Source organism: Hyperolius riggenbachi, chromosome 3 (assembly GCF_040937935.1).
Source record: "Hyperolius riggenbachi isolate aHypRig1 chromosome 3, aHypRig1.pri, whole genome shotgun sequence".
NCBI classification, from domain to species: domain Eukaryota; kingdom Metazoa; phylum Chordata; class Amphibia; order Anura; family Hyperoliidae; genus Hyperolius; species Hyperolius riggenbachi.
In genome coordinates, this window is record NC_090648.1 from 7807194 (window position 1) to 7833372 (window position 26179).

General features: G+C 46.5%; 1 protein-coding gene across 2 annotated transcripts in view; it reads left to right on the plus strand.

Moving 5' to 3' along the window:
• Positions 1–4873, plus strand: part of LOC137560843 (asialoglycoprotein receptor 1-like) — a 72468-nt gene extending 67595 nt beyond the window's left edge. For both annotated transcript variants that reach the window (XM_068271984.1, XM_068271985.1), the window contains one exon: positions 4264–4873. In XM_068271984.1, coding sequence (XP_068128085.1) covers positions 4264–4408 — 145 coding nt within the window. In that variant the 3' untranslated portion in view covers positions 4409–4873. The remainder of the gene's footprint in view (positions 1–4263) is intronic.
• The last annotated feature ends 21306 nt before the right edge of the window (positions 4874–26179 follow it).

A 26179-nucleotide genomic window follows, 5' to 3' on the forward strand; every position in this document is an offset into this window, starting at 1 on the left:
GTCCCCCCAGTATAGATAGCCAGGCATAGGTCCCCCCAGTATAGGTAGCCAGGCATAGGTCCCCCCAGTATAGATAGCCAGGCATAGGTCCCCTAGTAGGCCGCCCGCCCGCCCTCACGTAGGCCCGCACCCGACCTCCAGCCGACCCCCACCAGCAACGTCCCCCACCAGTAACGTCCCCCACGGGTCCCCCACGGGTGCCCCCAGACATACTGTACCTGTCGCTGTTCTGTCCGTCCACGCCTTCCGATCTAGTCCGTCCGTCCACGCCGGGTCTTCTCCGCGAAAGCGACGTCTAGATGCAGGGCGTCAACGTCATCACGCGGGAGCGGGAGCGACGCGCGGATGGACGCGAGGTCGGAGGTGGTCGCGATGACGTCACAAGCGGCGCAGGTAATGTATACGCGTGCGACGAAATGTTGCGGCGGGTTGCGCGGATTCGGCAGATTCGAATGCGAGCAAATGGCCTGGGGATTTGAATCCACGAATCTCAAATCTTTCCTAAGATTCGATGGATTCGTGGATTCGCCGGATTCGAAGTCCCATCCCTACTTCTAAGGGTACAATGGTTAATTTGCATATATTCAGCAGTGATGCACTGGGAGACATCTCAAGCTCACTCCAACCTGAATTATTGCAAATTCTTTCTGTTTTAAGAAAGCAAACTTTTGTTCTTCTAGTGTAAAATAAGCCATAAATTACTTTTCTCCAATGTTGCTGTCACTTACAGGAGGTAGTACAAATCTGACATTACCGACAAGTTTTGGACTAGTCCATCTCCTCATGGGGGATTCTCAGGGTTTTCTTTATTTTCAAAAGCACTTAGTTACGGTGACCATACGTCCCGCTTTACCCGGGACGCGTCCCGCCTTCGGGGGGCGCTGTCCCAGGCTGCATGAGGTCCCGGAAAATGTCCCGCTTTTAGCAGCGGACGTCCCGGCCTCGGGACTCTGGCCACCGTACAATGAACTAGCCGCAGCGTCTAGTAGATTCTAGTAGTTCATTCCCCGCAGCCCCGCTCCAGCCTGCATTGTCCTCCTCCGGCAGGCACAGGCAGAGCAGGGCTACGGGAAGATGGCGTCCGGAGGCGGAGCCCTGTATTGGAGACTATTTGTCTCCAGTACAGGGCTCCGCCTCCAGACGCCATCTTGCCATAGCCCTGCTCTGCCTGTGAGAGGCTGAGCGGGAGATTGAAGATCGTCCAGGCCAGGGGGAGCTGCACACACCAGAGGCACCAGAGGCCGGCTGCGTGAGAGGACATCTTCTGCCAGGTGAGTAAATGCTTTTTCTTGCAGGTGAAGTGTTTGCCCACATTGTGTTCATTTTGTACTGACATGTTTGTCCGCAGTGCATTTATCTTGTACTGACATGTTTGTCCGCAGTGCATTTATCTTGTACTGACATGTTTGCCCGCTGTGCATTTATCTTGTACTGACATGTTTGCCCGCATTGCGTTTATCTTGTACTGACATGTTTGCCCGCAGTGCATTTATCTTGTACTGACATGTTTGCCCGCAGTGTGTTTATCTTGTACTGACATGTTTGCCCGCAGTGCGTTTATCTTGTACTGACATGTTTACCCGCAGTGCGTTTATCTTGTACTGACATGTTTGCCCGCAGTGCATTTATCTTGTACTGACATGTTTGCCCGCAGTGTGTTTATCTTGTACTGACATGTTTGCCCGCAGTGCGTTTATCTTGTACTGACATGTTTGCCCGCAGTGCGTTTATCTTGTACTGACATGTTTGCCCCCATTGCGTTTATTTTATGCTGACATGTTGCCCGCAATGCGATTATTTTGTACTGAAATGTTGCCCGTAATGCATTTATTTTGTGCTAAAATGTTGCCCATTGCGTTTATTTTGTGGTGTCTGGGGTAACTGTTGCTGCATTTATTATTTAATGGTCATAGTTGGCTGTGTTTGCTGATTTGGGGTTATGGCATACTATTAAATAGCATCACACAGTTTCTGCACACCTATGATGTGAAACCACGTTTGACCACATCACGGCGTAAACACTGCTTTCTTATGCCTCGCTGTTGCATCATTACGTTAGCTCCGCCCATAGAATGTCATGACCACGCCCATTTTTCGTGCGCGCTGCAGACACCAAATTTTCCGGCGCGGCGCCCCCTATTTTTCGCCCCCCCCCAATTCCCCCCGTCCCAGGTTGAGCCTACACAAATCTGGTCACTCTAACTTAGTGAATGGCAGTTCCTCTGTCCAACTACCAAAAAAGTGTATGGTGAGCAGGGAGGCTGGCCAGCATCTTTGTATAAATATTTTTCAGGTAATCCTACTAATATAATAAATGGGAAAGTTCGGATGCTTGGATGTTTGGATGTTTGGATGTTTGGATGTTTGTTACTCGATCACACAAAAATGGCTGAACGGATTTGAATGAAATTTGGCACACACATAGTACATTACCTGGAATAAAGTATAGGATACTTTTTATTACCATAACCAAAAAGGGGGCGGAGATAATGGCAGGATCCTCAAACTTTGCACAGTTGGTCGCTGGGTGACTGGGATTAATATTCAGAAAAGTGGGTGGAGCCTATAAAAGCCAATCAAAATCCACCTATTGATTTTTAAGGGGAATATTTAATTGCTGCCATTCTTGCACTGTTAATGGCACAAGCCTCTTGTACTGTTAATCACCTGTATCTGGTACACTTGGCCATTGGGTGATGTGGCTTCAAATTCAGAAAAGGTGTGGAGCCACAGCCAATCAGATTTATTTTATTTCAATGCAAATTATTGATGCCAAAGACTGCAAAGCTCACAAACTTGGTCATTAAGTAATTAAGTAATTGTGTGTTAGGGTTAGGAAAAAAGGGCGGGGCTAACACCAGCCAAATACATACCCGGGCAACGCCGGGCGTCCAGCTAGTGTCTTTATAAAGCATAAAAGCCTTGCTGAGAAGAGATGGACTAGTCTGAAAACTGTCAGTTCTGTCAGATTTCTAATACCTACTATAAGTGACAGCAACATAGGAGAAAAGTAATTTATGTCTCATTTTACTCTGGAAGAAACACACTTCTTATTTGTATACATTTACATGCATATTAACCATTTTAGCCGCCCGGACATGATCCTCACTAGAGATGTCGCGAACCTCCGATTTTCGGTTCGCGAACCCCGTTCGCAAACTTTCGTGGAAGGTTCGGTTCGCGCGAACTTTCGCGAACCGCAATAGACTTCAATGGGGAGGCGAACTTAAAAATTGTGAAAAATTTCTGCTGACTAGAAAAATGATAGAAAACATGTTTTAAGGGGTCTAATACCTGGAGGAAGTCATGGTTGAGTGAAATACACACAAAGCAGTGTTTTAAGGTCAGAAATCCCGATGAATTTTCAATTGCAGGCCTACACTGCTTTACAACATCAGGAAGTCTAATCCCTCTCCCCCTCCTCCCGGAGGGAGGAGGGTCTTGTCTTCCAGGGAAATGCAGTATGTCAAAAGCCAGCTTACATACCTTGGCCAGGAATTGAACACAGGTCTGAGTGCTTGGTAGGTAGCTCTCTTCACCACTATACCACCACCAACACTACAAGCTGAAGCCAGCCTAGCATGTACCATTATCATAGATCCAAGATAAAAATGAGCTTGCTTAAGGATTTGTAGTATGTCAAAAGCCAACTCACATTGGCCAGGAATAGAAACCAGACCTACCACTCTGTAGGCTGCTATCCTAACCATTATACCACCAACACACCACACTACAATGCTACATGCTGAAGCCAGCCTAGCATGTACCATTATGATACATCCAAGAGAAAAATGAGCTTGCTTAGGGAATTGTAGGATTTCAAAAGCCAACTCACATTGGCCAGGAATCAAACCCAGGCCTACCGTGTGTGTAGTGTGTAGTGTGTATTATTTTAAAGCTATAATGGATGAAAACTGAGAAATAATGAATTTTTTCCATTTTTTTTCTTATTAATCGTGTTAAAATGCATTTATAAAAAAAAAGAATTCATAGCAAAATGTACCACCCAAAGAAAGCCTAATTAGTGTCAGAAAAAAAACAAGATTTAGATCAATAAATTGTGTTAAGTAGTGATAAAGTTATTAGCAAGTGAATGGGAGGTGAAAATTGCTCTGATGCACCCCGCAGGCTGAAATGGTTACATTTTACAACTTTTAGCAAAAAAAATTACATCTTGTGGCCAAATAGTATTCCCAAACGCTGTCATCGTATCTGTTCTCTGCCACCCTCAGTCTGGTCACTATTGTCCCTTTTACCCTGTAGGTACTGGAATAAAACTCAGCCTGATAACTGGCAAGGTTATGGATTTCCAGATACCGAAGACTGTGCTCAGATGAAGTATGGGAATACTTGGAATGATGCTTACTGTGTCTTTCCCCTCCCATATATCTGTGAGAAAAAAGCCTAACCACCTCGGTCCACCTGTAAGAAGAAAGCCTGACCACCTCTGTCCATCCGAGAGAAGAAAGCCTGACCACCTCTGTCCATCCGAGAGAAGAAAGCCTGACCACCTCTGTCCATCTGTGAAAAGGAAAACAGACCACCTCAATCCATCTGTGAATAGAAAGCCTGACCACCTCTGTTCATCTGTGAGAAGAAAGTCTGACCACCTCTGTCCACCTATGAGAAGGAAAACTGACCACTTCTGTCTATCTGTGAGAAGAAAGTCTGACCACCTCTGTCCACCTGTGAGAAGAAAGCCTGAGCACCTCTTTCCATCTGTGAGAAGAAAGTCTGACCACCTCTGTCCATCTGTGGGAATAAAGCCTGACCACCTCTGACCATCCAAGAGAAGAAGACTCCTGACCACCCGTGTCCATATGTGAGAGAAAACTCACTAGCTCTTATTCAATAAACTCTCCTCAGTAGTGTTTTTCTATTAGTGTCTTTAACGTCTTTTTAAACTCATATTTGGAAGTTTGTGCCATCTATCTCCTTATCTCCAGATTCAGTGGGCTCGATTCACAAAGCGGTGATAACCCAGTTATCACGCCTAAAAACTTTTAGGCGTGATAACCTTTGCACTAGCTGAGTTAGCACCGCTTTGTGCTGCTGATCGCGTGCAAAGTTTTGCGCGCAATTGCCCAGGTGCACACGTCCCATAGGGTGGAATGGGCGCTGCGCGCGCACCACACCGCGCGCTGCGCGTTGGCGCACACAAAACTTTGCGTGTGGGAATTTCGCACGAGTTTCTTTTTATCACGCCTAAACTGAGTTTAGGCGTGATAAAAGGCTTTTCACCAGCGTGCTGTTTGCACGCTTTTGTGAATCAAGCGCTGTATGTTTTAACTGTAAATACCAATAAGAAAAGATTTGCAATATTATCAAAATGATAATAAATAAATACTCATTTGTGAAATGACACAGTTACATAGTTATTTTGATTGGAAAGAAGAAAAAAAAAACACCTGTTCAAGTCCAACCAGAATAATAATAACAATAATAATAATAATAATAACCTTTTGGGGATCGACGTAGTTTGAATCTACGTCCACCAGGTGGTGCTGCCGCCCTGACTGGAAGTACCGGTAGATTCAACGTCCACAATAACGAAGCATCCTGACGCGATCGTGTGCACCCGAGAGGGGAGATTAAGCTGTCATATGACATCTCCCCTCAGTGATCAGAAGCCATTGCATATGGCTTCTGATCACGTGATCACTATGATCACCAGCGGATCATAGTGATCACTTACAGAGCTGCGGCAGTGGGGGGAAGAAGAGGATCCACTCACCTTCCTGCCATTTCCCCAATGATCAGTGCTCGCCTCTGCTCTGGCCAGCATCTCCGCTGTTTTGACGCTGAGTGCCGTGTCCCGGCTTGATGACGTCATCAAGCCGCAACATGGAACTTACCATCAGTACGAGCGGGGAAGCCAGCGAGAGCAGAGGTGTCCACAGCTGCTCATTGCTGGAGCCTGGGAGGTGAGTAAAGGCTGTTGGCGAAACATCTGGCTCAGGAAGCCCCAGCAGGGATCCGGCTACCAGACCCCTCAACCCTCCCCCCCCCCCCCCCCGCATGTAAAATGCCTGGTCCTTAACCACTTTGTCCTCCTTGATGTAGTTCTACGTCAAGGAGGACATGTGTGCTCCCGCACGCTCCCGTGGCCAATCGTGCGCGTGCACGCGCACTCCTGGCCGTGGATTCGTTAGTCCAGGAATCAATGAATCAGGCCATGGTGCCCGATCACTGATTCCTCTCCCCTGCAGAAAAAGCGACAGCTTATCTCGGGAGCTTCGCTTTTTCTGACTCCTATTTCCTGACTCCTAAATAACCGGTACAAATGGGCAAATACAATACGTGGGTTTTAATTATGGAGGCATGTATTATTTTAAAACTATAATGGTCGAAAACTGAGAAATAATGAATTTTTTCAGTTTTTTTCTTATACTTTCTGTTAAAATGCATTTACAGTAAAGTAGCTCTTAGCAAAATGTACCCCCCCCCCCCCCCCCAAAGAAAGCCTAATTGGTGGCGGAAAAAACAAGATATAGATCAGCTCATTGTGATAAGCAGTGATAAAGTTATAGGCTGATGAATGGGAGGTGAACATTGCTCGGATGCATAAAGTGAAAATGGCCGAGGGGTTAAGTGGGGGTAGGCAGCCGGTCCCGAAGGGGTTAATAATAATAAAAGAAATAAACATTATGTACCTTTCTCTCCGGCACCCTCACATATCCCAGTTGATCCAGGGGAAAGCAAAAAAGCCAAACAAGGGCTGAACCAATTAACCTTCAAGGGTAAATTCCTCCCTAAAGCTGGCCATACACTGGCCCGATTTACCGCCGTTTCGACAGCAGATTCGATCACTGGGATCGAATCTGCTGCCAATCGTTCGCGTTACATGCCGAATTTCGATTCATTTCATCCGATCCCGTCGATCGCGCCGTGCGGAAAATTACCGTCGATCGCCCGCGGGTGAAGAGCGCATCGCTAGCAGCGTTCGAGTGCCCGACGACCGACGCAATAGAGCCCGCATACATTACCTGCTCCGCCGGCGCGACTGCCCCCGCTCGTCTCCGCTCTTCTTCGCTCTGGTCTCCGGCATGCCTTCACTTATTCCTGCCCGGCAGGAAGTTTAAACAGTAGAGGGCGCTCTACTGTTTAAACTTCCTGCCGGGCAGGAAGAAGTGAAGCATGCTGGAGCCGGAGACCAGAGCGGAGACGGAGAAGAGCGGAGAGAGACCCGGGAGTCGCGCCGGCGGAGCAGGTAATGTATGCGGCGGGGGGGGGGGGGGGGAGCGGCAGCAGCAGCAGCAGCACCACCACAACAGATTGTGAACGGTTTCAGGCTGAAATCGGTTCACAATCTGTTTGCAGTAAAGGTGGCCATACGATCCCTCTCTGATCAGATTCGATCAGATAGGGATCTGTCTGTTGGTCGAATCTGATGGCAAATCGACCAGTGTATGGCTACCTTAACTCCAGGTGGCCTTCAGATAAAATCTCTGGATTCATTCTGTTTGGAATTACCTATACCTAGTAATTACAGCCGTTCAATGCAAGGAAACACCCAAACCTCATTTCAATGCAGATATAGAATTTGTCATAACTACTTCCTGGGGTGAATTATTCATTTTTTTTTTCACTTTTAAAGACCTACAGTGTGTTGGCCCAGCATGGCAAACAGGCTTCATCAGCAATCTTGTTAGAACTGGTCCTTAACCACTCCGTCCACAGGTCAGTAGATATACGTCCTCTGGGACTTCATCTAAGCCACAGGTCAGTAGAATCTACTGACCTGTATTGAAGCAGTGCTGTGCAGGATTGGGCTTGCTCCTGTGCACATTTCTGGCACTATCTGATGCAGGACTAATTGGTGAACGGGAATATAAGTTTTCTGAGCTAATGAGATTGATTTTTACCATTAAAAATACTTTTATTTTCTCATTCATAGTGAAAAACACACTCTGTAGCATTATTTCAGAATCAAATATCTTCACCATAAATTGTGACAGGAACATAATCTAAGTTTTGTGATAAACAGTAGAAACAGCCAAACAAAATGTGTGTTTTTTATCTACAGTAGCACTTTTTATTTTTAAACGGGAATTGGTAAAACTGAGAAATACATGTTTTTTCTATTTTTTTCTTTGTTTTACCATTAAAATTCATAGAAAACAAAATTGTTTGAGGAAAAAAATGGCATACAATGAAAGCCTAGTTTGTCTTGAAAAAAACAATATATATTTCATTTCTGTGTCATAAGTAGGGACAAAGTTATTTCTGATTAAATAGGGACATAGCTAAACTGTCAAAACTGCTCTGGTCAATATGTTGAAAACAAGGTCTGGATGCGAAGTGGTTAAAGTGTACCTGAGATGGCGTTACTAAAAGATTTGATACTTACCCGGGGCTTCCTCCAGCCCCATGAGCAGCGATGCATCCCTCGCCGTCCTCCCATGTGCCTCCATTTGGTAGCGATCACTCCCGGTAAACTGGCTCAGTCGCACCAGTCGGCTAGTCTGGGCATGCACAACCCCTCCATTGATCTTACGTATCACATCTTTTAGTAAGTCTATCTCAGGTTTCCTTTCAGGAGGAACTGTAAGAAGATTTTTTTTAAAAACAAAACAAAGAAAAAGAGAGTGTGTTGTGAGGACAGGAAGAGATAAGCAAAACATCCTCTTACCCTGGCGGTGTTATGTAGAAGAAGTGTCTTATGCAGCATAGGAGGAATCATGTTTACTACTGGCATGCAGGGCTAGAGGAGTTTGCTTTATTCTCTTTGTTAAAGACACACCCCTTTTTCCTTATCTAGACACCCAAGTTTATCCAGATCGCTGCAAAATCACCTCTATTGTGCCACCAAAATTGCAAACTCAATTGTGGAAAAATGTTGCCACGATTTTCAGTATTATTAGTAGTTATTTTCTGCTTTTTCCTCTTTATCAGCTCTCCACTAGGCTGCTATGCCGATACTGTGTCCGATCCTTCTATGTCTGCAGTATTATATTATGTACCCACAGTACATGAAAGACAGTCTGCGCACAGCTTCCTAAGAACGCTTTTATTTCCCATAGATTTTCACCATTACGGCAAGGAAACATACGTCACATATCTTGATACATACATGCAGTAGATCTTTCTGACCTGTGTGGAGGGCGGATGCGGGAGTGTGACCAGGGGGTGAGAGGACGGCACAACAGCCGTTTCGCGCCGGTGTGGCGCTTGCTCGCGTGCGCTTGTCCCAGGGCCCTGGGACAAGCGCACGCGAGCAAGCGCCACACCGGCGCGAAACGGCTGTTGTGCCGTCCTCTCACCCCCTGGTCACACTCCCGCATCCGCCCTCCACACAGGTCAGAAAGATCTACTGCATGTATGTATCAAGATATGTGACGTATGTTTCCTTGCCGTAATGGTGAAAATCTATGGGAAATAAAAGCGTTCTTTGGAAGCTGTGCGCAGACTGTCTTTCATGTACTGTGGAAACTGTTTGTCTATGCCATAGTCTGGATGCACGCCTCCCTGCTTGTGCCATAGTAGCAGTGAAGTGGATCAGGACGGAGGTCTTACATTAAGGTGCAGATGACCTATGCTGAACTCCCCCTTTTGCTGAGTGCCAGGCAAATCAGTTTCTTTTGTGTACATTATATTATGTACTCCCCAGTATATGCAGCCAGGTGTATAGGTCTCCCCAGTATAGCCAGGTGTATAGGTCTCCCCAGTGTATGCATCCAGGTGTATAGGTCTCCCCAGTATAGCCAGGTGTATAGGTGCCCCCAGTATATGTAGCCAGGTGTATAGGTGTCCCCAGTATATGTAGCCAGGTGTAAAGGTGTCCCCAGTATAGCCAGGTGTATAGGTGTCCCCAGTATATGCAGCCAGGTGTATAGGTCTCCCCAGTATATTTAGCCAGGTGTATAGTGGCCCCAGTATATGTAGCCAGGTGTATAGTGGCCCCAGTATATGTAGCCAGGTGTATAGGTCTCCCCAGTATATGTAGCCAGGTGTATAGGTGTCCCCAGTATAGCCAGGTGTATAGGTCTCCCCAGTATATGTAGCCAGTTTTATAGGTGTCCCCAGTACAGCCAGGTGTATAGGTGTCCCCAGTATATGTAGCCAGGTGTATAGTGGCCCCAGTATATGTAGCCAGGTGTATAGTGGCCCCAGTATATGTAGCCAGGTGTATAGGTGTCCCCAGTATATGCAACCAGGTGTATAGGTATCCCCAGTATATGCAGCCAGGTGTATAGGTCTCCCCAGTATATGTAGCCAGGTGTATAGGTGTCCCCAGTATAGCCAGGTGTATAGGTCTCCCCAGTATATGTAGCCAGTTGTATAGGTGTCCCCAGTATAGCCAGGTGTATAGGTGTCCCCAGTATATGTAGCCAGGTGTATAGTGGCCCCAGTATATGCAGCCAGGTGTATAGGTCTCCCCGAAATATGTAGCCAGGTGTATAGGTCTCCCCAGTATATGCAGCCCGGTGTATAGGTCTCCCCGGTAAATGTAGCCAGTTGTATAGGTGTCCCCAGTATAGCCAGGTGTATAGGTGTCCCCAGTATATGTAGCCAGGTGTATAGTGGCCCCAGTATATGCAGCCAGGTGTATAGGTCTCCCCGGTATAGGTAGCCAGGTGTATAGGTCTCCTCAGTATAGCCAGGTGTATAGGTCTCCCCAGTATATGCAGCCAGGTGTATAGGTCTCCCCAGTATATGTAGCGAGGTGTATAGGTCTCCCCAGTATATGCAGCCAGGTGTATAGGTGTCCCCAGTATATGCAGCCAGGTGTACAGGTCTCCCCAGTATATGTAGCCAGGTTTATAGGTGCCCCCAGTATATGTAGCCAGGTGTATAGGTGTCCCCAGTATATGTAGCCAGGTGTATAGGTGTCCTCAGTATATGTAGCCAGGTGTATAGGTGTCCCCAGTATATGTAGCCAGGTGTATAGGTCTCCCCAGTATATGTAGCCAGGTGTATAGGTGTCCCCAGTATATGTAGCCAGGTGTATAGGTGTCCCCAGTATATGTAGCTAGGTGGATAGGTGTCCCCAGTATATGTAGCTAGGTGTATAGGTGCCCCCAGTATATGCAGCCAGGTGTATAGGTCTCCCCAGTATATGTAGCCAGGTGTATAGGTGTCCTCAGTATATGTAGCCAGATGTATAGGTGTCCCCAGTATATGTAGCCAGGTGTATAGGTCTCCCCAGTATATATAGCTAGGTGTATAGGTGCCCCCAGTATATGTAGCCAGGTGTATAGGTCTCCCCAGTATATGCAGCCAGGTGTATAGGTCTCCCCAGTATAGCCAGGTATATAGGTGTCCTCAGTATATGTAGCCAGTTGTATAGGTCTCCCCAGTATAGCCAGGTGTATAGGTCTCCCCAGTATATGCAGCCAGGTGTATAGGTGTCTCCAGTATATGTAGCCAGGTGTATAGGTGTCCCCAGTATATGCAGCCAGGTGTATAGGTGTCCCCAGTATATGCAGCCAGGTGTATAGGTGCCCCCAGTATATGTAGCCAGGTGTATAGGTCTCCCCAGTATATGCAGCCAGGTGTATAGGTCTCCCCAGTATATCCAGGGGTATAGGTGTCCCCAGTATATGTAGCCAGGTGTATAGGTCTCCCCAGTATATGTAGCCAGGTGTATAGGTGTCCCCAGTATATGTAGCCAGGTGTATAGGTCTCCCCAGTATAGCCAGGTGTATAGGTCTCCCCAGTATATGCAGCCAGGTGTATAGGTCTCCACAGTATATGTAGCTAGGTGTATAGGTCTCCCCAGTATATGCAGCCAGGTGTATAGGTGTCCCCAGTATATGCAGCCAGGTGTATAGGTGCCCCCAGTATATGTAGCCAGGTGTATAGGTCTCCCCAGTATATGCAGCCAGGTGTATAGGTCTCCCCAGTATAGCCAGGGGTATAGGTGTCCCCAGTATATGTAGCCAGGTGTATAGGTCTCCCCAGTATAGCCAGGTGTATAGGTCTCCCGAGTATATGTAGCCAGGTGTATAGGTGTCCCCAGTATATGTAGCCAGGTGTATAGGTGTCCTCAGTATGTGTAGCCAGGTGTATAGGTCTCCCCAGCATAGCCAGGTGTATAGGTCTCCCCAGTATATGCAGCCAGGTGTATAGGTCTCCCCAGTATATGTAGCAAGGTGTACAGGTCTCCCCAGTATATGCAGCCAGGTGTATAGGTGTCCCCAGTATATGCAGCCAGGTGTATAGGTGCCCCCAGTATATGTAGCCAGGTGTATAGGTCTCCCCGGTATATGTAGCCAGGTGTATAGGTCTCCCCAGTATAGCCAGGTGTATAGGTCTCCCCAGTATAGCCAGGTGTATAGGTCTCCCCAGTATATGCAGCCAGATGTATAGGTCTCCCCAGTATATATAGCTAGGTGTATAGGTCTCCCCAGTATATATAGCTAGGTGTATAGGTGTCCCCAGTATATGCAGCCAGGTGTATAGGTGCCCCCAGTATATGTAGCCAGGTGTATAGGTCTCCCCGGTATATGTAGCCAGGTGTATAGGTCTCCCCAGTATAGCCAGGTGTATAGGTCTCCCCAGTATATGTAGCCAGGTGTATAGGTCTCCCCAGTATAGCCAGGTGTATAGGTCTCCCCAGTATATGTAGCCAGGTGTATAGGTCTCCCCAGTATAGCCAGGTGTATAGGTCTCCCCAGTGTATGCAGCCAGGTGTATAGGTGCCCCCAGGAAGGGAGGCAGCCAGTGAAAGGGAGCTGGTGGCAAAGTCGCGGAGAAAGGGGGAAGTCTCCCTCCCCTTCCCTCACCTTGGGGCTCCCTTTCCTAGCTCTCCCTTCCCGATTAATGTGTCTCCTCCGATGACGCAGCGGCTGACAGCGTGCGGGGAGGACTTACATAAAAAACCTTAATTGCACATATGTGGGATATCAAACTATCTATATCTAATGCTCTGTCTCACCTAAACAACTAAAATTACCCTCTTTTGTAATGGATACAAAAGCTTATGCTTGCGGAGATTGAAGGAGTACATGTGGAGGAGACATGGATTTTGGTTAGGTTAGATGTGGAGAGTCTTTTCACTTTGACCCCTAATGATAAGGGTTTGGAAGGCCTGGGTTTTTATTTGGATAAAAAATATGGAGTAGAGCTGGGTCATTCGGAGTATATATTAGACATGATGAAGTTAATTTTAGAAAACAACTTTTTTGAGTTTAAAGGCGAGATGTATCGCCAGAAAAAGGGTGTGGCCATGGGGGCGGCGTGCTCTCCGTCCTACGCCTGCCTCCACCTAGGATTTTGGGAGGAGGCGGTGGTGAGGGGCATGTGTGAGTACCGAGAGCACGTCGCCCTATGGCTTAGGTACGTGGACGATATTTTGGTGCTCTGGAAGGGCACAGAACCCCAATTGCATGAATTCATATGTGAACTGAATAATAACAATAGGAGTATCTTCCTCACTTATACCTTCACTTATTCTGAGATCTCTTTTTTGGATTTGCGTATCAGGAAAGTCAGAAATATGCTTATTTCCAGCACGTTTCGTAAAGAGACAGCTGGCAATACATTACTGTCAGCAAAGAGTGCTCACCTGCCCTCTCAGAAGTGGGCTGTCCCTACAGGACAGTTCATGCGTCTGAGACGGAACTGTAGCGATATCGAAGATTTTAAGATTGAAGCTGATCAGTTGATTAATGTTGAGAGGTTATCCAAGACATATTATTAATAATGCTTACCACAAAGCTCTGTCTAAGAGAAGGTCTGACCTGCTTGTGTGTAATAAAGCACATGGCAATAATAATAATAAAAAAGATGATGGGATAGTCAGAGTGGTTACTACATTTAGTTTACATTATGATGACATCAAAGGGATACTGTCAAAACATTGGCATTTACTAGGTAGGGACCCCATTATTAAGAAATTTGTGGGTGAATATCCACATATGGCTGCAAGAAGGGGGAGGAGCTTGCCAGACATTCTAGTCAATAGTGAGTTTGGCCCGGATAAAAAATTGGGTGTGACCAGAGACGGGACAGGGTCCTCCAGCACCCAAGGCTGAGACACCAAAGTGCGCCCCCCGGAAGCAGGAGATTTGGACGCATGAGACAAGTGGACAAAAAGGGCGCCCCATTCACTCCCATTATAAATATCGTTTAATGGGCGCCGAACAGGGAAAAAGGGCGCCTGAGATTATTAATGTTTTACAAACGGCGCCCGGAGATTTGTAAGGTTTTATAACTGTGCTTGTGATGATTTAACTTTACAAAATGAACCCGTGACGAATAACGTTTATAAAGATACTAAATCACTATTTCTAAAACATTTCTAAAACATTATTATCCAAACAAAGAAATTATTTACATTTTTTTATTTACATTTTTTATTTGTTAACCACTTCAGGATTCGGCGTACGCTTAACTACGCCCCTGAATCCTGAAGTGGATAGCATGGAAACGGCCGCTCGTATGAGCGGCCGTTCCATGTCAGTTCATGGAGCATGTCTCCGTGAACACCCTGCGAGCCGCCGATCGCGGCTCGCAGGGTAAATGTAAACACACAGGGAAGATCTTCTGATTCTTCTGATCCTCTGATTGGCCGGGGACCGCCGGCACCTGATAGGCTGAAGCCTATCCGGCGCAGGACGGAATTCCGTCCTGCGCCGCTCACAGAGGGAGATAGAGGCAGGGAAGGGGAAGGAGGCCAGGAAGCGCTGCGGAGGGGGGCTTTGAAGAGAGCCCCCCCCCACAAGCGCAAGCAGCCGGCAGCGATCAGACCCCCCCAGCAGGACATCCCCCTAGTGGGGAAAAAAGGGGGGAAGTCTGATCGCCCTGGCTGCCAGCTGATCGGTGATGCGGGCTGGAGAGCCCACGCAGCACCGATCAGCAAAATACCCTCCTGGCACAGAAGTGGTTAATGTTTGTAAAACATTATTATCCATAGGGGGTCTTAGGTTTAGGCACCACCAGGGGGGTCTTAGGTTTAGGCACCAACAGGGGGGTCTTAGGTTTAGGCACCACCAGGGGGGTCTTAGGTTTAGGCACTAACAGGGGGGTCTTAGGTTTAGGCACCAACAGGGTGGTCTTAGGTTTAGGCACCACCAGGGGGGTCTTAGGTTTAGGCACCACAAGGGGGGTCTTAGGTTTAGGCACCACCAGGGGGGTCTTAGGTTTAGGCACCACCAGGGGGGTCTTAGGTTTAGGCACCAACAGGGGGTCTAGGGGTTAGGGATAGGTACAGGGAGGGTTTTTAACAAACATAAATATAAGTTTCAGTTTAGAAACAGGGAAGATTAACGTTTTAAGAATTGCCGATCTCATACACATTATTTAATGATTTATAAATTCTTAAAACACTATGGGCCTGATTCACAAAGCGGTGCAAAGTGTTTGCACGCGAGTGAAAACCCCTTTATCACGCCTAAACTCAGTTTAGGCATGATAAGAAGAAACTCGCACCCGGCGCTTCGCGCGAAGCTCCCATTAAGCCCTATGGGACTTTGCGCACGTACGCGCGGTAGCTTCGCGCGAGTTAGAGCACAAAGCGGTGATAACTTTGCTAGTGCAAAGGTCATCACGCCTAAAGTCTTTTAGGCGTGATAACTGAGTTATCACCGCTTTGTGAATCAGGCCCAATTTCTAAACGAAATTCTACACAATATTTTTATAAACGATAATACTGCTTATCGTTTACACCACGCGCCCTTTTTTCCCGACGCCCTTTTTTGATGTACGCGCACCCCCCATCCCTCCTACCCCAGCCGTCACACACCTGCTATTATACTAAGAGGCACCCAAGCGAACACGGTAAATCCAGCGCTGGACACTTGGGCGCAGCAGCGCAGGAGACTTGGGCGCAGCCGGCGCCACCATAGGCCGTAATAGGAACTACGGCTATCGCAGGCACAGGGAGTAACTTCAGCGCCGTCAGAAGACGGATCTGAAGTTGCTTTTAAAACAATATTTCGGCTTCCAGCAATCGCTGGAAGCCGAATTATTTCCTTCCCCCACTATCCATGTCGGCCTGGAGGGGGAATAGTAATTAACACGGCCCGGACTTGTGCGGCAGCGGGATCAGCCATATACTGGCTGTGTCCTGCGCCCAAGTCTCCGGCGCCGTTCTCTCTCGTACGCCGCCCAAGGGCCCCCCAACACCTTAATATCTAGTTATATGGCTTGCAGTCACAGCCATGTATCCCCTTTTCTTATTTCTTTCTGCTTCAAACACAATAGGGGAATGATAGCTGAGTGAGTTGTGCGCCCCCTCCTACACTGCGCCCTGAGGCTGGAGCCTCTCCTGCCTCTGCCTCGGCCCGGCCCTGGGTGTGGCCAGAAGGTATCGAAAGGGCATGTTCCGTTGCTGTGATTGCCCGATGTGCCCATACATGCAGAAGGGGGAGACCTTCTCTAACAGCGATAATACTGCGATGTTTAGGATTAAAACGGACCCAAACCAAACATTTTTTTAAATTAAAAATATTTAGTTGCAGCACTCTGACACATACAAAGATAAATAAACACTCCTACAAGCCTATGAGCATTTCAGTGCATGCTTTTCACCCTTCTCTTTTCATAACTAGTGTTATACTGGGGGCAGCCATTAGCAATTCCTCCATTGCTGGACACCATCTACTTCACCAGTTTGCCGGGAAAATCCCGGCAATTTGAAAGGAAGGTAGGGGTTCCTCCAATAAATGTAAAATATTTTATACTTGTCATCATGCAGCTGAAAAAGGCTGCTATTTATTATTATAATTTAGAAAATAGATTTTATTTCTGAAATCTTGTATTTTTAATTTGGGTCCACTTTAAGGATTACATTGACTGTAGTACAGAGAGCATACCTCCCAACTTTTTGAGATGAGAAACCGGGACACTTAAGCCACGCCCCCGACCACGCCCCCAACCACACCCCCTGACACACCCCTAGTCAAAAATGTATATATATATATATATATATATATATATATATATATATATATAGAATGGTGGGGAGAAGGGTGAGGGTGCCCAGCTAAAAAGAAGGATCGAGGCGCCAGCCGCGGCTGTGGTGTGCAGGATGCGGGCCAAGCTTGTCCCCCCTCCCTCAGAATGTGCCCCCAGTGTCCCCCTGTATGGCGAGATACGAGCGCAGCAAAGCGGCAGTCTTACCATTCCTCTTCGCATATGGGCATCTCGTCTTCTTCACTTCCTGTGACGTCACAGGAAGTAGTTGGAAGACGAGATGCCAGTACGCGAGGAAGATGGTAAGACTGCCGCTCTGCTGCGCTGTGCCATACAGGGGGACACTGGGGGGCACATTCGGAGGGAGGGGGGACAAGCTTGGCCCACATCCTGCACACCACAGCCGCGGCTGGCGCCTCGATCCTTCTTTTTCCTCCGCTGGAGAAGAGCTGCTGCCTGCCGGGACACAAGGGGGGCTATCCCGGGACAGCGGGACCCCTCCCCCAACCCGTGACGGTCCCGGCGAAAACGGGACGGTTGGGGCCCCTGCAGAGAGAGTCATCTATCAATTAAAGTGTAGTTGTAATAAGATATACATAGGTAAAACGTATAGACCACTTAGAGTGAGGATTCGGGAACATGTGAATAACATTAAGTCTAAAAATGAAAAAAGTCCAGTTGCCATGCATTTTCAGGAAGGCCATGATTCAGACCCTAAATATTTAAAAGCAATGGGCATATATAAACTGAACATTAGTTCAAAAAGAGGGGACTATGATCAGCAATTGTTGAAAAAAGAATCCTTCTGGATCTATAAATGTAATTCTATGTACCCATATGGTCTGAACAGCGACATGAACTTAAAAGTCTTCCTATGAATGCTCCCATATATGTATTTCCTTATAAGGACACTAGATGGTGCTCTAATCAGGCTCTTCACTATTGAGTCATTGTAGCTATTAAATTAAAGAACAGATGCGCACGGCCTATATAAGAGGTACGTGCGCCCTCTGCTGGTACACGTCTGAAGAAACCTTTATGGTGAAACGCGTCACGTGTTCTGTGACGTCACTTCGCTGGTCATGCTGGTCCTCCCGTGCCTCCGCCCTCTTTCCCTGACAGCCTCGCACCCGAAGTCTGCGGCAGCGCGGCGTTTTGAAACTACTGGATGAGATCCTACTTTGCACAACTACAGCCTAGGCTGTGTGAAGCCAGATTCCTCGACGGTCATCCCTGGTAGTGTGAGTACCGGCTTGCCCGGGGGAAAAGAGCATTGCTTGCAGTTACTAAAATGCTGACGCTACTGCATGCACTAAGATAACGCTATCTCCTGCTTGAGCTGTGGAATTTGTCACATACTATATGCTTCGGTTGATGCTTGGCAAAAGGTGGTTTTGCATTCACTATATGCATGTAATGAGGGCGTATACGCATGTGGACTGTGTAGAGGCGTGCTAAAAGCACACGGGATGGATTGAAGATTATGCTACCCATAGAGTGACGTTAATTCATAGAGCTACTGCTAAATGCAAAGGGGCCTGAAGACAAAAAATCTGGATGAATGATCTATTAGTGCACCTATGATTTAATGCCCAATTGCTGCGCTGCGGTTTTGATCTATGAATAAGCGAGTTTTAATTGTTTTTAAGTGTATGTGGCTTTATAGTTATTGTGTCTAAGTAAATTTTGATAATAAATTGCATATATACTTTTGAAAGCTCAGGCTCCCTTTTGATATATAGGGGAGGACTTACTGCTGTCCTTCCAGCCGGCAGAGGGAGCTGTGATCTGACTTGCGACACACAGATCACAGCTCTCTCCGGCGGCTGCGTAACAGCGGTAAGTCGTCTCCGCCCGCTGTCAGCCGCTACACCATTGGAGGAGACACATTAATCCGGAAGGGAGAGCCAGGAAAGGGAGCCCCAAGGTGAGGGAAGGGGGGGGGGGAACTTCCCCCCTTTTCCGCCACTTTGCCACCAGCTCCCTTTCACTGGCTGCCTCCCTTCCTGCATGAACAGTCAGACCGCCCCTGCATCTGACCCCCCAGCCAGCCGGGACACTGGCGGGGTCATAGCGGGATAGTGGGAGAGCCCTCCCAAATCGGGTCAGTCCCGACGAAAATGGGACGGTTGGGGACTATGCTTGAGGACATGGTTGGGGCGCCCTGGTCTATTGGTTATTTTTGTATCTATATAGCTTTTTCTTGAAGCCTAGTGGTCCCCCTCTGCCCATATACCTTTATCTAGTGGTCCCCCTCTGCCCCTATAACTTTATCTAGTGGTCTAGTGGCCTCCCTGTGCCCCTATAGCTTTCCCTGTAGTCCCTCCTATAGCTTTCCCTGTGGTCCACCTGTGCCCCCATTGCTTTCCCTGAGGCCCACCTGTGGTCCTATAACTTTCCCTGAGGCCCACCTGTGCCCCTATTGCTTTCCCTGAGGCCCACTTGTGGTCTTATAGCTTTCCCTGTGGCCCACCTATGGTCCTATAACTTTCCCTGTGGCCCACCTATGGTCCTATAACTTTCCCTGTGGCCCACCTGTAGTCCTATAGCTTTCCCTGTTGCCTACTTGTGGTCATATAGCTTTCCCTGTGCCCCCCCTGTGGTCCTATAGCTTTCTCTGTGGCCCACCTGTGGTCCTATAGCTTTCCCTATGGCCCACCTGTGGTCCTATAACTTCCCCTGAGGCCCACCTGTGGTTCTATAGCTGTCCCTGTGGCCCACCTGTGGTCCTATAGCTTTCCCTGTGGCCCACCTGTGGTCCTATAACTTTCCCTGTGGCCCACCTGTGGTCTGATAGCTTTCCCTGTGGCCCACCTGTGGTCCTGTAGCTTTCTCCATGGCCCACCTGTGGTCCTATAGCTTTCCCTGTGACCCACCTGTGGTCCTATAGCTTTCTCCGTGGCCCACCTGTGGTCCTATAGCTTTCCCTGAGGCCCACCTGTGGTCCTATACCTTTCCCTGTGGCCCACCTGTGGTCTGATAGCTTTTCCTGAGTGTCTAGTGGTAAGTGCCACCTCTAACCCCACCCTACAAATTAGTGCCTAGGTTTGTAGGAGATAGCAATGGGTCCTCTATCATGCTTGCTGCTGGCTTGCAGAGAAGACAGTTGGAGCTGTAACTGGAGGTGCACACACAGCCTGGATCACAACACTCCTCTAAGGTCGGAGGTTGCTCTCCAATGGACGTCAGTCCCGCTGCGTCACTAGCCGGCGTCATTGACTCCTCCATCCTCCACTCACAGCAGTGTGCAAACAGATCCTCACTGGCCGGAAAAAAAAAAATAATTGTTGGGCAGCCAGGGACGTATGCATGCTCAGGCAGTAGGTAGGTGTAAAAATAGTCCCTCTTCACCTGCCTGCTACTGTGGCATCTTATTGAGATTGATTTTTTGAGAGAGTGTGGGTTGGCGTGTCAGTCAAGCATGATGAGGCGGCTGGGATGAGGTAATGAATTACATTTTTATTAGGAGGCATGCAGTATAAGTCGCCTGTTGCTGGGCCCCACCTTGGCCGCTAAGGCTGCCATGAGGATTCCTACACCAGTGGTAGGAACTATGAGAGCTGAGATATCGAGCCTTTAATATCAGCATATCAGAAATGAGCTGCATGTGATGTCATTACCCCCTAGGCTGCGCATAGACTGAATTTTAATTAGGCATACAGAGTGGGAGGGGTTTCACTTTTTAAGCTAGATTCATGGCTTCAGGAGTTTTTCTCCTCTGAGAAGTGGGTTTTCCCTGACAAACTCACCTTTGGCTTCACACTGGTGGGGAGTTCATTTCCACCTTACAGTTCCTCTTCAAATTTGCATCATGGTTTGCATTGTGGATTTCTGAAAAATACCCGAAGGGGTAAGGCTGGATAAGAAGATTAGTAGCAAAGAAAAGGAGCAACAAAAAAAGAAGAAATAAAGAAAATGAAAAGAAAAGGAAGGGAAGGAAAAAGGAGGAAAAAAATAGAAATAAGCAACCGAACGTTCATGTACGTGATTTATTTAATTGTGTCCCAAGTGTTTTTGAAATGTTTCTATCTTGCATTGTACGAGAGAACAGGGAGTAGGTTTACTCACTCCTCGGCATCTGGAACAACTCTGGTACATTTTTCTTTAATTAACTTATTAGCCACTAAGCTAGAAATTTATAGGAGATCAGGATTAATGGTCAATGGTTCGCTCTTCATTACAGTCAATACCAAGGCCCATAGAGTCCCTTATTGGTGGCCACACGACTTAGAATTGTCTCAATACCTTTCCAAAATGTTCCTAATAGGGAGCAGGCCCACCATATGTGACAATACTCCTACCAACTCATTATTAACTTATACTGCGGCAACCAGTATGTAGTGCTATGTGGCCCCCAATTATAATTCATAATTTTCTGACCAGTTAAATCACAATTCCCATTTAGACACAACATTTATATTGTGCTTTTCTCCTGGCAGACTCAAAGCACCACAGCTGCAGCCACTGGGACATGCTCTTGGAGTCTTGCCCAAGGTCCCCTACCAAATAGGTGCTGGCTTAGTGAACAGGCAGAGCTGAGATTCAAACCCTGGTCTCCTGTGTCAGAGGCAGAGCCCTTAACCACTACACTTTCCAGCTACTGCTTACACTATTCATCCAGATTTAACTACAACCAGGCGAATTCTGTAAAGTTTAGTTATTTTTTTACAAAAAGTTATTCATAATAGGTAAGATTTGTCCTTATTGCACATAATTGTTTTTTGTTTTCAGATGAAATATAGCTAGATAATTGTAGGCACATCCAAGGTGCATGATTTTACATTTATCTACATTAAGGCCTCTTTCCCACCAGGACGTTGCATTTTAGGGGACGTTAAGGTTGCATAACGTGCCCCTAACGCAACGCATGGTGGTGTTGGAGGTAGACGCCAGAGTGAGCCGCGTTGTGCGGCTGTTGGTGAGCCTTTTTTGTCTCATACCTTGCGGGGACCATGTGATCGGAACACTCTGCATCACGTGGTCCCGCCAGCCAATCAACGGCCGCTCCAGGAAAAAACACAGCAGAAGTGATGGGAAGTCCGGCTCTTTTCAATGAATCGATTAATTGAAAAGAGCCGGACTTCCTATCTCTACTGTTCAGAATCGATTCAGCGCAGCAGGACTGAACCTAATGATGGGAAGTCCGGCTCTTTTCAATGAATTGATTCTGAACAGTAGAGATGGGAAGTCCGGCTCTTTTCAATGAATCGATTTATTGAAAAGAGCCGGACTTCCTATCTCTACTGTTCAGAATCAATTCAGCGCAGCAGGACTGAACCTAATGATGGGAAGTCCGGCTCTTTTCAATGAATCGATTCATTGAAAAGAGCCGGACTTCCTATCTCTACTGTTCAGAATCGATTCAGCGCAGCAGGACTGAACCTAATGATGGGAAGTCCGGCTCTTTTCAATGAATTGATTCTGAACAGTAGAGATGGGAAGTCCGGCTCTTTTCAATGAATCGAGCCAAACTTCCCATCACTACACAGCAGTGCAGTGAATATTAATTAGCCATGCGGCTAACAATAGCGGACTCTCCCCTCCTCCTCTCAATAAAACAAAAAACACACAATACTGAGCATGTGCAAACAGTCTAACGTAGAACGCATGTGTAGAGCTGTACAGAGGCGCCAGTAGGATAAAAGTCATTAAAACATTTAAAACGTTCGGGATGCGGTGGTGGACGTGGTGTGCCAAGCGTATTTTGGACTCCGTGCTGTGTATTACTCCAGTTGTTTATTGCCTGAGGAAGCGGGATTTTGACCGTGAAACGCGTTGCAACTTGTCTTTGGAGTATATAAATAAATTATTTATTACTTGAATCGACAGTACCTGTGTCTGTTTTGGGTTGGCTGGTCCACCACCGCATCCCGAACGTTTTAAACGTTTTAGTGACTTTTATCCTACTGGCGCCTCTGTACAGCTCTACACATCAAGAATCCACCCTTGGTGGAAGGGTGGTACACCCTCTTTTTTTTCCTCTATCCACAGAGAGTGACGTCTTAATCCTGAGTGGGGACAGGCTTGGTCTCCCCACCTGCCTTTTCAGTGGTTGCCTTGGAGGTAACCCTGGTTTGTAAGTACAATACTTACGTTTCATCATTATCATTCGCACTCCTCCAATACAAGCTACACCCTATTGGGCTCTCGGTTTTCTACCTTTTAACGTAGAACGCACAGCATGCTGCACTTTTAAATAACGTGCAGCGTTACAATGTAACACAACGTGGGCACTGTGAACAGCACATTGATTTTTCATTGCTGTGCGGTGGGCTGCGTTACAGGCTGCTCTAACTTGCGCCTGTAACGTCTTACTGTGAAAGCAGCCTAAATCTAATTTTCCATGTGCCTGCCCATATAGCCATATTTGATGGGGACGGACCAATTTGATATCTGTGTAGTATATTGCAAGGGGTAGTCAGTATATAAGTCAGGTGATACCAGATCTGAGCAGACACCTCTTTCTTTTGTATGCAGTGTAGTATATTACCACATGAGGGATACATAATAAAGGAGTGCCATTCACAAATTTCATATTGCAAGAACCAACATGGCTTACGGAGGATTCCCCACCTCTGATCAGGTCTCTGAGGAACCTCTGAAGGTCGCTCTCCTGATGGTTTTAGGTAGATTCCAAATAAGAACTACTAAAATGACAACCTCCCAACAGAGGTATAAGAACAAAACCATGGGGTGGAGGCACCCAAAAACCTAAATCACTAAAACCAGTTTAAAAAGGAGATGTATGGTCGACTTACCTCCCCTGAAGCTCTCAAAATAGTCATTACATAGTAGTGCAATAAATCCTTTATAAGATTATCGAGTCACTTTGACTATTTTGAGAGCTTTGGGAGAGGTAAGTCAACCAATGCCTCTCCTTTTTAAACTGTTTTAATTATTTTACATTTTTGAGTGCCTCCATCCCATAGTTTCATATAGCTATACTGTTGAGATCCTGTTGCAATATGCCACTATCCTGCTTAGTCATTATAATTCTGCATAATTCGGTATCATCTGCAAAGATAGCAGCATTACTCTGTGTTCACTCTGCTAGATCATTAATACATAGATTGAAAAGGATTGGCCCTAGTACTGACCCTGGTGGGACCCACTACTTACAATTTCTCATTTCTAACATAACCCATTTGCCACCACTCTTTGCCTTCTGTTCCCTAACCAGTTCTTTCTCCTAGTCCCTGTATCCTCAGTTTCTGCACCAGGCTATTGTGGGGTAAAAAAAAGAAACTTTGCAAAGTCCTAGTACACTACATCTATAGCTCTCCCAAGATCTTAATGTGCATTCACCACTTCATCTTCATAAAAGTTAAGCATGTTGGTGTCATAGGGAACTGACCCACTTGAAAGACAATTGCATAAAATAAGATAAAGTGGTCTATCAAAGACTGAACTCAACTCCCTTATTACTCAGGGGTGGATAACATCTGGTCCAGGTGCCTTATCTACCTTGATTTGATCTAAGCATGCCTTCACACCTTCCTGTGTTAGGCAATTCATGCTGAATGAGATAGATCCTACTAATATAATAAATGGGAAAGTTCGGATGTTTGGATGTTTGGATGTTTGTTACTCGATCACGCAAACATGGCTGAATGGATTTGAATGAAATTTGGCACACACATAGTACATTACCTGGAATAAAGTATAACATATTTTTTATCCCCATAACCAAAAAGGGGGCGGAGACAAATACAAATTTCACTGGAAAGTGTAAACTGCAGTCATTCTTACACTGTTAATGGTAGGGTTCTCAAACTTTTCACAGTTGGTCGCTGGGTGACTGGGATTAATATTCAGAAAGGTGGGTGGAATCTATAGAGCCAATCAAAATTAACCTATTGATTTTCAAGGGGAATATTTACATTGCTGCCATTCTTGCACTGTTAATGGCACAAGCCTCAAACCTGGTACAGTTGATCATTGGGTGACTAGGGTTCAATTTCAGAAAGGGGGTGGAGCCACAAACTGCCAATTAGATTTGTTTCATTTCAATGCAAATCATTGATGGCAAACACCGCAAAGCTCACAAACTAGGTAATTGAGTAATTGATTAATTGTGCGTGAGGGTTAGAAAAGTGGGCACAGCCAACACCAGCCAAATACATAAGCGGGCAACGCCGGGTCATAAGTGGGCGGAGACAAATACAAATTTTACTGGGAAAATGTAAACAGCAGCCATTCTTACACTGTTAATGGTAGGGTTCTCAAACTTTGCACAGTTGGTTACTGGGTGACTGGGGTTAATATTCAGAAAAGTGAGTGGAGCCTACAAAAGGCAATCAAAAATTACCTATTGATTTTTCAGGGGAATATTTAATTGCTGCCATTCTTGCCCTGTTAATGGCACAAGCCTCAAACCTGGTACAGTTGATCATTGGGTGACTGGGGTTTACATTCATAAAACAGGGTGGAGCCACACACAGCCAATATTATTTGTTTCATTTTAATGCAGGTTATTGATGCCAAAGACCGCAAAGCTCATAAACTTGGTCATTGAGTAATTGATTAATTGTGTGTTAGGGTTAGGAAAAGTGGGCACAGCCAGCACCTGCAAAATACATAATCGGGCAATGCCGGGTCATCAGTAGGCGGAGAAAAATGCAAATTTCACTGAGAAAATTTAAACTGCAGCCATTCTTACACTTTTAATGGTAGGGTTCTCAAACTTTGCACAATTGGTCACTGGGTGACTGGGATTAATATTCAGAGAAGTGGGTGGAGCCTACAAAAGCCAATCAAAATTCACCTATTGATTTTCAAGGGGAATATGTAATTGCTACCATTGTTGCACTGTTAATAGCACAAGCCTTAAACCTGGTACAGTTGGTCATTGGGTGACTGGGGTTCAAATTCAGACAAAGGGGTGGAGCCACAAACAGCCAATCAGATTTGTTTCATCTCAATGCAAATTATTGATGCCAAAGACCGCAAAGCTCACAAACTTGGTTATTGAGTAATTGTGTGTTAGGGTTAGAAATAGTAGGCGGAGCCAACACCAGCCAAATACATACCTGAACAATGTTAGGAAATAAGTGGGTGGAGAAAACTTACACTGTTAGTGGTAGGGTTCTCAAACTTTGCACAGTTGGTCACTGGGTGACTGGGATTAATATTCAGAAACGTGGGTGGAGCCTATAAAAGCCAATCAAAATCCACCTATTGATTTGTAAGGGGAATATTTAATTGCTGCCATTCTTGCACTGTTAATCACCTGTACCTGGTACAGTTGGCCATTGGTTGATTGGGGTTCAAATTCAGAAAAGGGGTGGAGCCACATCCAATCAGATTAATTTTATTTCAT